Raw genomic sequence first — 18,956 nt, forward strand, 5'->3', positions numbered from 1 at the left:
TATATATATATATATATATATATATATATATATACAGTTGAAACTAGAAATTTCCATACAGTATATAAAAAGACACATCTGCAGGTTTTTCTCATCATTTGACACAAAATCAGAATAAACTTTTCCCGTTTTAGGCCAATTAGAATTACCATAATTATTAAAATTTGCCAAATGGCAGAATAATGAGAAAGAGAGAATGCTTTAAGGCATTTTTATTACTTACTGCAAAGTCAACAGGTTCCATACACTAAGATTACTATGCCTTTAAACAATTCAGGACTGCCCATATGATGATGTCATGTGTTTCGAAGCTTCTGATTTCTGTTTTTTTTTGCAACATCTGAGTTAATTATAGTTCGGGTACCACAGTAGTGCTGCCTTCCTCTCCGGGAGGGTAGTGCTAGGCCTGGAAACAAGAGGGATTCCTTTTGCAGGTAACCTCACACACAACACCTTTTGAATCCAGGCCAGGAGGGGGAGCTCAAAATTGGTTTTAGGGCAGCTTCCCTGAATAAAGATCCTGGTCTGGAGGAGGAGTCAGACAGTTGGTCCAGAGAGACCAGAGAGTTAAGTTCAGTCTGCAGCAGACAGGAAAGGAGCAGAGGAGAGATTGAGGGCTCAAGAAGGCGACGATTAGGCCCCTAAGAGCCAGAGTGCAGAAACCGGGCATCGGTAGCCCGAGGTTGTGGATAGCTGTAAGGTCCACAGCAGAGCTGAAGGGCATAGGACTATAAGTATACTGCCCATACCATACCTGAGGCAAAGCAGCAGATAGAGCCTGGAGTCACCGTGTCAGAGACCCCCAAGAGTACAGCTCAAGCTGCCTGCCGTGCAGGTTCTGTCCCAGGTCAGAGAGAGAAAGGAGTGCTTTGCCAGCAAACCACAGGTAGCAAGGTACTAGAAACCCAGCGCATAGAGGAAGGCACCAAACCTGACCTGTCAAGGGGACTTCTTCTTGTTTCTGGGCTGCCTGGACTCCTTCTGTACCTGTTGCCGGTACCCTGGACTGAGGCCTACTACAACTCCAGTAAACCAGGTAAAGACTGCAACCCTGTGTTTTCCATTATTTTCTGGCAACCCACCATCCCTGCCATACACCTTGGGAGCCCTGGGGACCCTGCTTCACTTGTGGGAAGCGTCACCATCTTGCTGCAACAACACCACCCCAAAATACCCCTTTAAGCAGCGTCAGTCCCCTCTGACCAAAAGCCACAGGTGGCGTCACGAATAGACTTTATTAAACCCTTAAAAGACTTTCCCCTTTTTGTTGAGTTCCAGGGCCACGGACCGGGTCGCAGCCACCATGACATCCCCTTTAAGAGCGACTGGACCCGGTACTGAGTACCCCACTGCCCTGGTAGGTGACTAAAATCTGTGGATGTATTTTAATGCACACCTGAAATGCACTGCTTCTTTGTGCAGCATCATGGGAAAGTCTCAAGAAATCAGCCAAGATATCAGGTAGAGAATTGTGGACTTGCACAAGTCTGGCTCGTCCTTGGGTACAATTTCAAGATACCTGAAGGTGCCTTGCTCATCTGTACAAACAATTATACGCAAGTACAAACAAGATGGAAATGTCCAGCCATCATACCGCTCAGGAAGGAAATGGGTTCTGTGCCCCAGAGAAGAACGTGCTTTGGTCCGACATATGCATATCAACCCAAGGACAAAAGCAAAAGACCTTGTGAATTTGATGGCGGAAGCTGGTAAGTTTGTGTCAATATCGACAGTGAAACGAGTACTGTATCAACATGGGCTGAAAGGCCGCTCTGATAGGAAGACGTCCTTACTCCAAACGAAAGCCAGATAAATGTTTGCAAATGCGCACAGGAACAAAGACCTTAATTTTTGGAGACATGTCCTGTGGTCTGATTAAACTAATATGGAACTTGTTGGGCATAATGACCATTGTTACGTTTGGAGGAAAAAGGGAGAAGCTTGGAAGCCTGAGAACACCATACCTACTGTGAAACACGGTGGTGGCAGCATCATGTCGTGGGGCTGTTTTGCTGTAGGAGGGACTGGTGCACTTCACAAAATAGATGGCATCATGAGAAAAGAAGATTATGTGGCAATACTGAAGCAACATCTCAAGACATCAGCCAGGAAGTTAAAGCTTGGGCGGAAATGGGTCTTCCAAATGGACAATGACCCAGGGCATACTGCCAAAATAGTAACAAAGTGGCTTAAGGATAACATACTTAATGTTTTGGAGTTGCCTTCACAAAGCCATGATCTTAATTCTATTTAAAATGTATGGGCAAAGCTGAAAAGCCCGGTGTGAGCAAGGCGACCTACACACCTGGATCAGCTACACCAGTTTTGTCAGGAGTAATGGGCCCAAATTCTGACCAACTATTGTGAAATCCTTGTGGAAGGAGATCCCAAACATTTGACCCAAGTCATTCAGTTTATGGGCAAATGTACCAAATGCTAATGAAATGTTGTGAGACAGTGACAGGTAATATATGCAAGAGACGCTATGTATCCCCCAGGATGCGCATAGAAGCTTATTAATGCCTCTAGAGTGCATTGCAGCCACAGGTTAAGCTGTGGTTGCAATGCAGAATAAAAGTAGGTTTGGTGTTGAGCAAGCTATTTGCCCAAGGCAGATTTAAGAGAACCCGGCATGGGCTTTTATTTTTGGAGCCAACTACAGGATGGTAGTGGGGCAGTTTGCTCCCCCCAGGTGGGTCTTAGAAGTAGCCCATGGCCACAGATTACATTTACAAACCCTGCAGTAAAGGGTTTGGGTGTGTCAGTGTATGTTTGCAAACTGCAGAGCAGTTGGCTCTGCAACAGCCGGCTTGTGTGAGGTAACACAGAGCCAAGGGAAGAGAACGTCCTGTGCACCTCAGCATCACACGGTTGTTCAGTCGCCCACAGCAACCGATCTTGGATACGGACTGTTTTAACGCTCTGGATGCAATCTGGAGGAAACCGTTTTGCCTTTGAGTTTTGAGTTTTTGGGCAATAAAGATATTTGCGTTGAACTTTACTGGGTCACTACCTCATTACCGCACGGTGTAAACACGATGTATATAAGCTTTTGACTTTGCAGAAATTAATAAAAATGCCTTAAAACATTCTCTCTGGCATTTGGCAAATATTAATAATTCTGGAAATCCTAATTGACCTTAACGGGAAAGGCTTAATCTGATTTCATGTCAGATATCGAGAAAAACTTGCAGATGTGTCTTTACATATAGTGTAGTAAATAGTATAAGGAACAGATAACGTTAAGGCATTACTAAGAGGTCACAGTTCCTTGGACAGCCAAGGAGCAGAGACTAAGGAGACACACACCAGATGCAGCAGAGGCAGGGGAACACTCTCAAATGTCTGGGACAGTTTTCTCAGACCCTCCCATCGCCCAGCCCCTGATGCACGAGGTACTCTGACAAGGAGGGAAAAGTTTTGGAAGATGCTGAAGGAGTAACTTGCCGACCGTACCAGCGTCCTCCGTGATTCCTCTGTACCTTACAACTATTGGGTATCCAAGCTGGACACGTGACATGAATTCTCTTTCTACACCCTGGAGGTCCTGGCCTGCTCTGCTGCTGGCGTTTTGTCAGAGCGGGTTTTTTAGTGCCGCCAGGGGTATTATAACTGATAGACGCAAATGTCTGTCAACTGAAAATGATGACAGGCTGACTCTTATCAAAATGACAGGGACTAGATTGGCCCAGACTTCTCAACACCACCGGATAACAGCAGCGGAACATAAACTCAAATTCTGTTTTTTGGGGGTCTTTTCCCATGCACCCCTTTCCACCCAAACATGGGTATACACTTCAGGATTTCGTCTTTTTTGTGCCTCCTCCTCCTCCATCACCCACCATCATATTGACATGGTGATCATGCTACCTTTGCTGTAAATTTTTTAAGGGTGTTCGTGATGCCCAAAGTAAAAATTTTGAGAGGCCTACCTCCAACATTCTTTGATATATATGGTAAATATTTTTCAGCTCATGCACTTAGTTCGTGCGCATTACCAGTCTAGGATACCCACTCATTAAATATTGGAAAAAAATGTTTTCTGAGGCCCTCCACTACGTCTCCTCAGAGGGGTATTGGAGCGCTATCTTCTAATTTTTGGCATCCCTTGTACTTAGTGCATATGCTTATCCAGTGTAGGAGACACATCCCTTAGTAATGGGAAGAAATGATTTTCTGAGGCTCCAGCATCTAGTTGAGGGAATATTTTTGGAAACCAAAAGAGCAGGTGGGTTCTTATTAGTATATGATCCAGTGCGTTGTTGTCATGTGGTTGTCACATACGGAGTTCTCCCACTGCATAGAGGATTTTACAGCTTGGACCGGCACTTTATACGGTAAGTACAGAAGATCTTGGTCTCCTCCATATCAGGCTGAATAGAAGCGATACGCTCCACTATATTCCCCTGCAGGCTGATGAAATAGTCATTGATGCTGCTACCTTAATTGATTGCAAATTCAGGGTTAATTCAGATAGATCCTAGTCTCTAATAATACTGATCTTTTCTGCAATTCGTCTAGGGTGACAGGCGTGGCCGCCTGTTCCACTCATTGATCACCCTCACTGTTTTCCTAATATCTAATCTGTATCTTCTCCCTTTCAGTTTCATCCCATTGCTTCTCGTGTTTCCATGTGTAGATGAGAATAGTGATGATCCCTCTACACTGTGACAGCCCCTCAGATAGTTGTAGAAGGAGCTGGCAATCTTGAGGGATCTTGTTCTGAATCTTTTCAGGGACCCCATAGTGTCAACTAGTCCTATGAGACAGTACTTCCCATAATCCCTCTCAAAATCCAAAGATGCAAAATCCAAAGCCTCTTTGTAGCATTCAGAGAAAACAAAATTAAACAGTGGTCAGAGGACTCCACCTCAACAACAGACACTGCTGAAGAGACAGCTTCTTCCTTTAAATAAAGCCTTTCTATTCTATGCGGCACATTATTTTATATGGAGTATTATGGATCACATTATACTATATGGAGGACTATGGGGTACATTGTACTATATGGAGGACTATGCAACACATTATTTTATATGGAGGACTATGGGTCACATTATACTATATGTAGGACTATGGATCACATTATACTATATGGAGGACTATGCAGCACATTATACTATATGGAGGACTATGGGGTACATTGTACTATATGGAGGACTATGTGGCACATTATACTATATAGAGGACTATGGGGCACATTATACTATATGGAGGACTATGGGGCACATTATTTTATATGGAGGACTATGGGTCACATCATACTATATGGAGGACTATGGGGCACATTGTACTATATGGAGGACTATGTGGCACATTATACTATATGGAGGACTATGGGGCACATTGTACTATATGGAGGACTATGGGGCACATTATACTATATGGAGGACTATGGGGCACATTGTACTATATGGAGGACTATGGGGCACATTGCACTATATGGAGGACTATGTGGCACATTATACTATATGGAGGACTATGGGGCACATTGTACTATATGGAGGACTATGTGGCACATTATACTATATGGAGGACTATGGGGCACATTGTACTATATGGAGGACTATGTGGCACATTATACTATATGGAGGACTATGGGGCACATTGTACTATATGGAGGACTATGGGGCACTTTGTACTATATGAAGGACTATTACTATTATTATTAGATCTAATAGTGATTGTTCTGTGCCCGTCATTCTTCCTCAGCCGGTGTAAAGAGGGCGAGAAACAAGCGTCGAATGATTTCAATATTGTTGATCACTCTCGTTTAATGGCCTGAACTCAGCGCACGTAAATACAACCAAAATGTTTCTGTGTGATGGAGCAATATGTGAACATCTGGGGCCCCTCTTTAAAGTTTTGCCCAGGGCCCCACTTTCACTAAAACTGGCCCTGTCTCTACCACCAATTACCGCTCATTATATAAAATGTTTAGAGGAACCTTCCACCACCAGTCGCCCCATACAGGTACAATATAACATACAAGACATAATTCTCAGTCTATCGGTGGAGACGTAGGCTGTATGAGTCCTGTGATCTCTGTGGGCTGTATAATATATTCATCATTATATTTATCAGCTTCCTTCCTCTTTCTTCTTCATACATTTGCTGTTACAGTAATTTCTTCTCTATTGTCCCCCGGTGATCAGGACACACATGGCTGAGGCTGTGACTTACGCTGACCTGAGATTCGCTGAGATTCCACTAAAGAAGATGGATCCTTCAGGTAACGTCCTGTCTTCTTGGGGACTGGGATGGATTTCTGTAGACTCATGGATGAGACTTGTATTAGACATTATTATAAATAGCTTTTCTACACCTTGATTCATCAAGTAGTTTTTATCACTTCTTTGGTGTAAATTTTACAACATTTTTGCTGGTTTTATGCCAGTCTCTGCAAATTTCTTAAAGAAATTGAAGTTTGCCATTCGCAAGATGAAAGTGTTCCATACACAATACATGGCCAATAGATGGAAAAAAACCATCTCAGCTGACTCCCCATAACACAGGAACGCTCGTTCGGCTAAGCGCTCCTGTGTTCTCAATGAGGAAGCTGCCGACTGATACGCCGGCCAATGGCTCACCTCAGGTTGAACAATCGGCAGTCCATAGTTGAATATGGTGCGATCAACATCCCAACCATCAGTCAGCCGGTACTCCCATACACATTGGGCCATCAGCTGGACATGTCGACATTGCAGGTTTTGGGCCAACGTAAGACTAGTCTACATGGCCAGCTTAACACTGCACAAAGGGTCATAAAACCTTAGAGCTATTTTATGTCAGGATGCCAACAGGAACTGAGGACCAAGGAGGCTACCGCTGGGACTACAGAGAGGGTTATTCCTGACACCTCGGCCTGGTGAACCTGATCTTCAAAGATTGCGCAGATGGTCCTTTGTAGCCAAGCTGGACATCCCCCATTTACCATAGTGAAGGAGGCTTGAAGAAAACACTGTACTCGTCTTCATATTAGGCCACGATGCAGTTAGAGACCTGAGATTTCCCCATAATAACACAAAACACAAATAACGTAGAGGTGCTCCTGGTGTGGATCAGTGAGACAGGAAACTTCGGTGAGTTTATTATAAAGCTGCTCCCCCGGCTTCGGTTGTGCTAGGACAGACATCTGTGAGAAAGGCCAGGATTGATTCCCTGGTGACTGGCTGCAGCGCCAACCACTGATCCCAGGTCCTGAGATTCCAGGAATAGATATGGAAATATTCGACAGAAAAAAGGAGCAGTTAATGACAGGCGCCACCAGATGAGCCACAAATGACCGATCATAAGGAGAAACTGAGGTTCTATTTCAGACAACACGTTTCAGAGCAGATCCACTGCCTTCATCAGGTCCATTTACACGGAATATTACCCTGGACCTTTATAGTGGTCACTGGTGACGCATTTCATCAAGACTTTGGCATATAATGATGACCAATTTCAAAACATTGACATCTATATCAGTCACTTGATAAAGCAATGTATCGATTGCAGATTAATATCACTATTTATCAATCACTAGGAGGAAACACTAGAATTATCTGCATGCATATAAATTATCATGGAATAACCATTGTAAACCAAACAAAAATACATATCAATAACATGATAAGTCTTAGCGCGTATTTTCACTACTTTCATCTTTCTGGTACTAGTGGCGAGAACTTAAAAATCCAAAAAGGTTATATATATTATATATTGTATATATATGCCTGCAAATAACGATCAATATTTTTATCATCATTCATGGATCATCTGGCAGCCCCCATCATTAACTGCTCCTTTTATTACTTATATATTCACATTACAATATAGGCCGTTCAGGAAACTGGATCCCAGGGCCAGGAACAAAAAAGAAGGGGTAAACCCATGGGAAGTCATCCACGTGCTGGGGGTCAGCCTGAGCGATCAGAGTGTGGTCAGAGCGATCCACAAACATTCTCAGCTCGGGTCAGCCTGAGCTCAGTGTGATCCACAAACTTTCTCCGCTCAAGTCAGCCTGAGCTCAGAGCGATCCACAAACCTTCTCCGCTCAGGTCAGCCTGAGCTCAGTGTGATCCACAAACCTTCTCCGCTCAGGTCAGCCTGAGCTCAGTGTGATCCACAAACCTTCTCTGCTCAGGTCAGCCTGAGCTCAGTGTGATCCACAAACCTTCTCCGCTCAGGTCAGCCTGAGCTCAGTGTGATCCACAAACCTTCTCCGCTCAGGTCAGCCTGAGCTCAGTGCGATCCACAAACCTTCTCTGCTCAGGTCAGCCTGAGCTCAGTGTGATCCACAAACCTTCTCCGCTCAGGTCAGCCTGAGCTCAGTGTGATCCACAAACCTTCTCCGCTCAGGTCAGCCTGAGCTCAGTGCGATCCACAAACCTTCTCTGCTCAGGTCAGCCTGAGCTCAGTGTGATCCACAAACCTTCTCCGCTCAGGTCAGCCAGAGCTCAGTGCGATCCACAGACTTTCTCAGCTCGGGTCAGCCTGAGCTCAGTGTGATCCACAAACCTTCTCTGCTCAGGTCAGCCTGAGCTCAGAGCGATCCACAAACCTTCTCCGCTTGGGTCAGCCTGAGCTCAGAGCGATCCTCAAACCTCAGCTCGGGTCAGCCTGAGCTCAGTGCGATCCACAAACCTTCTCCGCTCGGGTCAGCCTGAGCTCAGTGTGATCCACAAACCTTCTCCGCTCAGGTCAGCCAGAGCTAAGTGCGATCCACAAACCTCCGCTTGGGTCAGCCTGAGCTCAGAGCGATCCACAAACCTTCTCAGCTCGGGTCAGCCTGAGCTCAGTGTGATCCACAAACCTTCTCTGCTCAGGTCAGTCTGAGCTCAGAGCGATCCACAAACCTTCTCCGCTTGGGTCAGCCTGAGCTCAGAGCGATCCACTAACCTTCTCAGCTTGGGTCAGCCTGAGCTCAGTGTGATCCTCAAACCTTCTCCGCTTGGGTCAGCCTGAGCTCAGTGCGATCCACAAACCTTCTCAGCTCGGGTCAGCCTGGACTCAGTGTGATCCACAAACCTTCTCTGCTCAGGTCAGCCTGAGCTCAGAGCGATCCACAAACCTTCTCCGCTCGGGTCAGCCTAAGCTCAGTGTGATCCACAAACCTTCTCCGCTTGGGTCAGCCTGAACTCAGTGTGATACACGAACCTTCTCCGCTTTGGTCAGCCTGAGCTCAGAGCGATCCACAAACCTTCTCCGCTTGGGTCAGCCTGAGCTCAGTGTGATGCACGAACCTTCTCCGCTTGGGTCAGCCTGAGCTCAGAGTGATCCACAAACCTTCTCCGCTTGGGTCAGCCTGAGCTCAGTGCGATCCACAAACCTTCTCTGCTCGGGTCAGCCTGAGCTCAGTGTGATCCACAAACCTTCTCCACTTGGGTCAGCCTGAGCTCAGAGCGATCCACAAACCTTCTCCGCTCGGGTCAGCCTGAGCTCAGTGCAATCCACAAACCTTCTCCACTTGGGTCAGCCTGAGCTCAGAGCGATCCACTAACCTTCTCAGCTCGGGTCAGCCTGAACTCAGTGTGATCCACAAACCTTCTCCGCTTTGGTCAGCCTGAGCTCAAAGCGATCCACAAACCTTCTCCGCTCGGGTCAGCCTAAGCTCAGTGTGATCCACAAACCTTCTCCGCTTGGGTCAGCCTGAACTCAGTGTGATACATGAACCTTCTCCGCTTTGGTCAGCCTGAGCTCAGAGCGATCCACAAACCTTCTCCGCTTGGGTCAGCCTGAGCTCAGTGTGATGCACGAACCTTCTCCGCTTGGGTCAGCCTGAGCTCAGAGTGATCCACAAACCTTCTCCGCTTGGGTCAGCCTGAGCTCAGTGCGATCCACAAACCTTCTCTGCTCGGGTCAGCCTGAGCTCAGTGTGATCCACAAACCTTCTCCACTTGGGTCAGCCTGAGCTCAGAGCGATCCACAAACCTTCTCCGCTCGGGTCAGCCTGAGCTCAGTGCAATCCACAAACCTTCTCCACTTGGGTCAGCCTGAGCTCAGAGCGATCCACAAACCTTCTCAGCTCGGGTCAGCCTGAGCTCAGTGTGATACACGAACCTTCTCCGCTCGGGTCAGCCTGAGCTCAGTGCCATCCACAAACCTTCTCCGCTTGGGTCAGCCTGAGCTCAGTGTGATCCATAAACCTTCTCCGCTCGGGTTAGCCTGAGCTCAGTGCAATCCACAAACCTTCTCCGCTTGGGTCAGCCTGAGCTCAGAGCGATCCACAAACCTTCTCAGCTCGGGTCAGCCTGAGCTCAGTGCCATCCACAAACCTTCTCAGCTCGGGTCAGCCTGAGCTCAGTGTGATACACGAACCTTCTCCGCTTGGGTCAGCCTGAGCTCAGAGTGATCCACAAACCTTCTCCGCTTGGGTCAGCCTGAGCTCAGTGCGATCCACAAACCTTCTCCGCTCGGGTCAGCCTGAGCTCAGTGTGATCCACAAACCTTCTCTGCTCAGGTCAGCCTGAGCTCAGAGCGATCCACAAACCTTCTCTGCTCAGGTCAGCCTGAGCTCAGTGCGATCCACAAACCTTCTCCACTTGGGTCAGCCTGAGCTCAGAGCGATCCACAAACCTTCTCCGCTCAGGTCAGCCTGAGCTCAGTGTGATCCACGAACCTTCTCCGCTTGGGTCAGCCTGAGCTCAGTGTGATACACGAACCTTCTCCGCTCGGGTCAGCCTGAGCTCAGAGCGATCCACAAACCTTCTCAGCTCGGGTCAGCCTGAGCTCAGTGTGATCCTCAAACCTTCTCCGCTTGGGTCAGCCTGAGCTCAGTGTGATCCTCAAACCTTCTCCGCTTGGGTCAGCCTGAGCTCAGTGTGATCCTCAAACCTTCTCCGCTTGGGTCAGCCTGAGCTGAGAGCGATCCACAAACCTTCTCCGCTTGGGTCAGCCTGAGCTCAGTGTGATACACGAACCTTCTCCGCTCGGGTCAGCCTGAGCTCAGTGCCATCCACAAACCTTCATTACCATCAAGGAAACAATTACTACATTAGACAGAAACGTTTACATATTTCTGTTATTTTTCCTTTTTTATATTGAACTGTTTTTCTCATTTGGGTGTCGCTTTATTTTTCTCTTTTTATGCCTTTTCTTTTAAGCACTATTTTTTGCAACTTTTGATATAAAAGCTTAAAATCTTAATAACTTTGGCCCTTGTCTGCTCTAAGGAATCCACAGCCTGTCGGAGACAGTTGGGACTTTTGTCTGTTGGACATTAGTGTGTATTTCGGGGACTCATCACCCTGAGTGTTTGGTGAGTGGAGGCAGTGTGCTGTGTATCTGGGGTACGTGTAATGTGTTGTGGGGTGATTTTTGCTCACTTTACAGCCCATAATGGAAATTGAGTGAAAGATGGCCTCCCTGCACTAAAGGACTGGTATCCTTTCGAGGAGCACAGTAGATCTGCAATGTCCTGCTCAATGCTTACTTGTAAGACATACTTGCAAACAGTTTCCTCTTCCCTGTTTTTAGTTTCTATCTTTTATTTGGCAAAGATTGTTTACCGATATGGCGCCTTGTACAAGATGCAACATGGTCTTATCTAAATGAAGCAGGTTGGTAAGCTTGTACACGGATTGTCCAGAGGAAAGAGCCTGTCTCTGTCTTAAACACGTTTACATTAAACCACCTTGTCATATCCCTTGGTCCTTGAATCCTTTAATGGAAGTTGAGCAGCCTATAGATAATCCACTTTCTCCTCATTTCTTGATACTTTGCACAAGAGACAGAGAACTGAGTCTCTGATTAACCTCTGCGAGAACAGAGGAATTGAGACAGCAGACAAATTAGGAATCTGCTTATTGGTGCCTGGATGGATCAGGATTCAGAGAAATGTCCGGCGGCACCAGGACAAAGAGAAAGCCTAACTTAGGCCATGTGCACACGTTCAGTATTTTTCGCGTTTTTTTTCGCATTTTTTCGCTATAAAAACGTGATAAAAACGCGAAAAAAACGCTTACATATGCCTCCCATTATTTTCAGTGTATTCCGCATTTTTTGTGCAAATGTTCATTAAAATGCGGAATTGCAGGGGATTCCGCACACCTAGGAGTCCATTGATCTGCTTACTTCCCGCACGGGGCTGTGAACACCATGCGGGAAGTAAGCAGATTATGTGCGGTTGGTACCCAGGGTGGAGGAGAGGAGACTCTCCTCCACGGACTGGGAACCATATAATTGGTAAAAAAAGAATTAAAATAAAAAATAGTCATATACTCACCTTCGATGTCTTTCCGCCTCTTCACTGCATGCTGCCGCTTCGGTTCCTGTAGCTGGTGTGCGGTGAAGGACCTGCCGATGACGTCGCCGTCTTGTGATTGGTCGAGACCGGTCATGTGACCGCTCACGTGACTGCGACGTCATGGAAGGTCCTGCGCGCACACACCATCTATACTGAACGGACGCCGGTGAGGAGATCAGCTGTCTGCGGGTGAGTATAAGCATTTTTTTTATTTTTTTTAATTATTTTTAAACATTCTATCTTTTACTATAGATGCTGCATAAGCAGCATCTATAGTAAAAGGTTGGTCACACTTGTCAAACGCTATGTTTGACAAGTGTGACCAACCTGTCAGTCAGTTTTCCAAGCAATGCTACAGATCGCTTGGAAAACTTTAGCATTCTGCAAGCTAATTACGCTTGCAGAATGCTAAAAAAAACGCGGAAAAAACAGAAAAAAAACGCAAAAAAAAAAAAATGCGGATTTCTTGCAGAAAATTTCCGGTTTTCTTCAGGAAATTTCTGCAAGAAATCCGGACGTGTGCACATACCCTTAGGGTACCGTCACACAGTGAAATTTCAATCGCTACGACGGTACGATTCGTGACGTTCTAGCGATATCGTTACAATATCGCAGTGTCTGACACGCAGCAGCGATCAGGGACCCTGCTGAGAATCGTACGTCGTAGCAGATCGTTTGGAACTTTCTTTCGTCGCTTGATCACCCGCTGTCATCGCTGGATCGTTGTGTGTGACAGTGATCCAGCGATGTGTTCGCTTGTAACCAGGGTAAACATCGGGTAACTAAGCGCAGGGCCGCGCTTAGTAACCCGATGTTTACCCTGGTTACCAGCGTAAACGTAAAAAAAAACAAACAGTACATACTCACATTCCGGTGTCTGTCCTCCGGCGTCTCAGCTTCTCTGCACTGTGAGCGCCTGCCAGCCAGAAAGCGAGCACAGCGGTGACGTCTGACGTCACCGCTGTGCTTTCCGGCTATGGTGCTTACACAGTGCAGAGAAGCAGAACGCCGGGGACAGACACCGGAATGTAAGTATGTACTGTTTGTTTTTTTTTACGTTTACGCTGGTAACCAGGGTAAACATCGGGTTACTAAGCGCGGCCCTGCGCTTAGTTACCCGATGTTTACCCTGGTTACCCGGGGACTTCGGCATCGCTCCAGCGCCGTGATTGCAACGTGTGACCGCAGTATGGAGCGATATTCATACGACGCTGCGACGTCACGAATCGTGCCGTCGCAGCGATGGAAATTTCACTGTGTGACGGTACCCTTAGAGAAGCCAAGAAATGGACCATGTGGAGACATGGGGGAACTGGCTCCATAATACAATGCATAATTAGCATATCAGCAAACATCACCAGTCATCAAGGATAAGAGCACACTATGTGATATGAAATATCAGCTTACAAGTCACTATTACAGGCTTACACAAGCAAAAGTATAGATAACAGCATATTCTTCTTGGTTTGCTAAAAATAGTCGTCTGGGTAATTAAGATATAATCCGATTTCTTCACAGACCATGTCCCAGAAATAGCATAAAAGTCTTTACACATAAGTCTGGGAGGACCTTTGGTATGTAGATTGGCCCCTGCCACCTTGTTAATCAACTCCCAGAGGGACTGGATGCTTTTGTGATTGCATATCGTGATAATATAACTATATAGCCATTTTTAGTAATTCATGGGAGGAAAACCTGATGCACCTGTTTCAGGTACTAAGTGTCTAAGTGATGTTCAACTGTTTTATAAAAGATCTAGATAATGGGACTGAAGGTAAACTGATCAAATTTGCGGACGATGTAAAGCTAGGAAGGACAGCTAAAGCCCCCGTCACACATAGCGAAGTCGCTAGCGAGATCGCTGCTGAGTCACAAGTTTTGTGACGCAACAGCGACCTCAGTAGCGATCTCGCTATGTGTGACACGTACCAGCGATCAGGCCCCCGCTGTGAGATTGCTGGTCGTGTCGGAATGGCCTGGACCTTTTTTTGGTCGTTGAGGTCCCGCTGACATCGCTGAATCGGTGTGTGTGACACCGATCCAGCGATGTCTTCACTGGTAACCAGGGTAAACATCGGGTTGCTAAGCGCAGGGCCGCGCTTAGTAACCCGATGTTTACCCTGGTTACCAGCGTAAATGTAAAAAAAAAAAAACAGTACATACTCACCATCTGATGTCCGTCAGGTCCCTTGCCGTCCGCTCCCTGCTCTGACTGACTGCCGCCGTACAGTGAGAGCAGAGCGCAGCAGTGACGTCACCGCTGCGCTCTGCTCTCACTGTACGGCGGCTCAGTCAGAGCAGGAAGCAGACGGCAAGGGACCTGACGGACACCGAAAGGCGAGTATGTACTGTTTGTTTTTTTTGGTAACCAGGGTAAACATCGGGTTACTAAGCGCGGCCCTGCGCTTAGTAACCCGATGTTTACCCTGGTTACCCGGGTGCTGCAGGGGGACTTCGGCATCGTTGAAGACAGTTTCAACGATGCCGAAGTCGTTCCCCTGATCGTTGGTCGCTGGAGAGAGCTGTCTGTGTGACAGCTCCCCAGCGACCACACAGCGACTTACCAACGATCACGGCCAGGTCGTATCGCTGGTCGTGATCGTTGGTAAATCGCTATGTGAGACGGGGCCTTAACACTAGAGAAGACCGAGAAAAGAGGCAAAAGGATCTAGATAAGCTTGAACAATGGTCAGCGACTAATAGAATGGTATTTAACAGGGAGAAATGCAAGATTCTACATTTGGGCAAGAAAATTATATCTACAGAACGGGAGGAATAGAACTAAGCAACAGCACATGTGAAAAAGAATGAGGTATACGAATAGCTCACAGACTGCACATGAGTCAACAGTGTGATGCAGCAGCAAAAAAGGCAAACACAGTTCTATGGGATGTATTAACAGAAGCATAGAGTCTAGATCATGTGAAGTAATTATCCACCTCTACTCCTCCTTGGTCAGACCTCATCTGGATACTGTGTCCAGTTCTGGGCACTTTTTAAAAAAGACATTGAAAAAACTGGAGCAAGTTCAGAGAAGAGCGACCAGAATGGTGACCGGTCTGCAAACCATGTCCTATGAGGAACGGTTACTGGATTTGGGAATGTTTAGCTGCAAAAAAGAAGACTGAGAGGAGACTTAAAGCTGTCTACAAATATCTCAAGGGCTGTCACATTGTAGAAGGATCATCTTTATTCTCATTTGCACAAGGAAAGACTAGAAGCAATGGGATGAAACTGAACGGGAGGAGACATAGATTAGATATTAGAAAACACTTTTTGACAGTGAGGGTGATGAATGAGTGGAGCAGGCTGAGAGGTGGTGAGTTCTCCTTCAATGGAAGTTTTCAAAGGCTGGACAGACATCTGTCTGGGATGATTTAGTGGCTCCTACATTGAGCAGGGGGTTGGACACATTATCGTGGAGGTCCCTTCTGACTGTACCGCTCCAGGATTCTGTGAACTGTTAAGATCTTTGGGTCAGACATAGATATTCCTGAGACTCTGCCTCCAGAGCTTATTATAAATTACAGGGGGCATAACCAACGTGAGACAAGTAATACTGACATTATGCTCTCCTGATCTACAGATCTCACACTGGTAATGTCTCCTTTCATTTAAAATAAGCTCGAAAGTCAGATTCTTGGTGAGATCTATGTCCCGCCCACAAATCTTAACACCTCATTTATATATTAAGACAAATGTGAATTTCTCTGGAATAAGACATCGGATCACAAATATCAATGAATCATTTTTCAGCTTCTTATGACCTAGATGCCCATATAGACGTAGGGTGATCCTACTGAAAGATGCCCTTAACCGCTTTCTCACCTTGGACATCTCCATACGTCCCTGTGACCTGGTAGTTATTGACTTCGGACGTATAGATAGTTCCTGGCAATTTTGCGCACAGAGGCTGTGCTTGCATGATCGCTGCCCGGTGTCAGCTGATTCTGACAGTACCCCCTAACTGCTGCCATCAAACTTTATTGGAGCAGGGAAAGGGAAGAAAGCCAGGCTGCCCTTAGATCTGAGACCCTGACGTCATCGTAGGATCCTGATCATTGCCATGGTGACCCAAAGTCATCATGACGACATCTGGGTCACCAGAGCTGGAAACGTTGCTTGATCATGCTCAGAGCATGATCAGCAGCTTTCTCTGTCAGTGCAGCGCTGAGAGTGTACAGCACAGGTAAGAAGCTGCATCCCCACACTATACAAGCAATCAGCCTGCAAAAAATGATAGTCCCATAGTAGGACAACGTAAACAAGTAAAAAAATAAGTTAAAGAAAAGTTTTTAAAAAATTGTAAAAATATAAAAAAAAGTAAGAAAAAAAAAATCTAAATATATTGTATCCATGAATAATATTTTTATGGGAAAAAATATAAACAATAAAAGAGCACATATTTGGTATAGCCCTTTAATGAATACCATAGAAACGTAATAAAAAAGACGAACATAAAGAAACAAGGTACCAGTGAAAACGTCATCTTGTTCTGCAAAAAAAGAGCCATCATACAGCTTCATCAGCGGAAAAATAAATAAAGTTATAGGTCTCAGAATAAAGCAATGCAAAAATACATATTTTTTTATAAAATAATTTTTATTGCACAAAAGCACCAAAATATAAAGAAAAATTATAAATTGGGTATCACTGTAATTGTACTGACACAAAAAATAAAGCTGCCTTATCAATTTTAGCACACACGGATCATCATTAAAAAAACACCAAAAAAAATTCCTGAATTGCTGCTGTTTGTTCTTTCTGCCTCCCAAAAATTGAAGTAGAATGCGATCAAAATATGTCATGTATCTGAAAATGATAGAAGGAATATAAACCAGCTCACCCGTGATGCATAAGCCAAGTTTAGGTAGCACGGACCTGCTGTGTCCAGGCGTGTAGAATCCAAGAGAAGAAAATGTCCAGCTTCACCGAATCCGTGAAAAAAATCACATGACAATCATGATTAACCCCTTTCTGACATTGGAGTACTATCCCGTCGAGGTGGGGTGGGCCCGTATGACCACTGACGGGATAGTACGTCCAGCGCGATCTTCCACGCTCACGGGGGGAGAGCGGCCGATCGCGTCCGGGAGTCAGCTGACTATCGCAGCTGACATCCGGCACTATGTGCGAGGAGCGGTCACGGACCGCCCCCGGCACATTAACCCCCGGCACACTGCGATCAAACATGATCGCAGTGTACCGGCGGTATAGGGAAGCATTGCACAGGGAGGGGGCTCCCTGCGGGCTTCCCTGAGACCCTCGGAGCAACACGATGTGATCTCGTTGCTCCGAGGGTCTCTTACCTCCTCTCCCTGCAGGCCCTGGATCCAAAATTGCCGCGGCATCCGGGTCCTGCAGGGAGGGAGGTGGCTTACCGAGTGGCTGCTCAGAGCAAGCGCATGGTAAGCCTGCAGCACTGTAAGTCAGATCGCCGATCTGACAGAGTGCTGTGCAAACTATCAGATCAGCGATCTGTGATGTCCCCCCCTGGGACAAAGTAAAAATGTAAAAAAAAAAATTTCCACATGTGTAAAAAAAAAATAAAAATAAAAAAATTCCTAAATAAAAAAAATATATATATTATTCCCATAAATACATTTCTTTATCTAAATAAAAAAAAAACAATAAAAGTACACATATTTAGTATCGCCGCATCCGTAACGACCCAACCTATAAAACTGTCCCACTAGCTAACCCCTTCAGTGAACACCGGGAAAAAAAAAAAAACGAGGCAAAAAACAACGCTTTATTCTCATACTGCCGAACAAAAAGTGGAATAACACGCGATCAAAAAGACTGATATAAATGCCATACAGCGTAATCAAAGAAAAAATAAAAAAGTTATAGTCCTCAGAATAAAGCGATGCCAAAATAATTATTTATTCTATAAAATAGTTTTTATCGTATAAAAGCGCCAAAATATAAAAAAATTATATGAATGAGATATCGCTGTAATCGTACTGACCTGAAGAATAAAACTGCTTTATCAATTTTACCAAACGTGGAACGGTTTAAACGCCTCCCCCAAATGAAATTCATGAATAGCTGGTTTTTGGTCATTCTGCCTCACAAAAATCGGAATAAAAAGCGATCAAAAACTGTCAAGTGTCTGAAAATGTTACCAATAAAAACGTCAACTCGTCCCACAAAAAACAAGACCTCACATGACTCTGTGGACCAAAATATGGAAAAATTATAGGTCTCAAAATGTGGAGACGCAAAAACTTTTTTGCTATAAAAAGCGTCTTTTAGTGTGTGACAGCTGCCAATTATAAAAAATCCGATATAAAAAACGCTATAAAAGTAAATCAAACCCCCCTTCATCACCCCCTTAGTTAGGGAAAAATAATAAAATTAAAAAAGTGTATTTATTTCCATTTTCCCATTAGGGTTAGGGCAAGGGTTAGGGTTAGGGCTAGGGTTAGGGCTAGGGTTAGGATTGGGGCTGAAGTTAGGGTTTGGGCTAAAGTTAGGGTTAGGGTTTGGATTACATTTACAGTTGGGATTAGGGTTGGGATTAGGGTTAGAGGTGTGTCTGGGTTAGGGGTGTGGTTAGGGTTACCGTTGGGATTAGGGTTAGGGGTGTGTTTGGATTAGGGTTTCAGTTATAATTGGGGGGTTTCCACTGTTTAGGCACATCAGGGGCTCTCCAAACACGACATGGCATCCGATCTCAATTCCAGCCAATTCTGCATTGAAAAAGTAAAACAGTGCTCCTTCC

The 18,956-nt window shown here is 45.6% G+C and overlaps 1 protein-coding gene across 1 annotated transcript in view; it reads left to right on the forward strand.

Annotated features, from left to right (window-relative positions):
• Positions 1 to 6,135: 6,135 nt before the first annotated feature.
• The window catches only part of LOC143802112 (uncharacterized), a 98,185-nt gene continuing 85,364 nt past the window's right edge, over positions 6,136 to 18,956 (forward strand). Inside the window, exon 1 of the mRNA XM_077281303.1 lies at positions 6,136 to 6,232. Coding sequence (XP_077137418.1) covers positions 6,163 to 6,232 — 70 coding nt within the window. The 5' untranslated portion in view covers positions 6,136 to 6,162. The remainder of the gene's footprint in view (positions 6,233 to 18,956) is intronic.

This window comes from Ranitomeya variabilis, chromosome 1 (assembly GCF_051348905.1).
Source record: "Ranitomeya variabilis isolate aRanVar5 chromosome 1, aRanVar5.hap1, whole genome shotgun sequence".
NCBI classification, from domain to species: Eukaryota; Metazoa; Chordata; class Amphibia; order Anura; family Dendrobatidae; genus Ranitomeya; species Ranitomeya variabilis.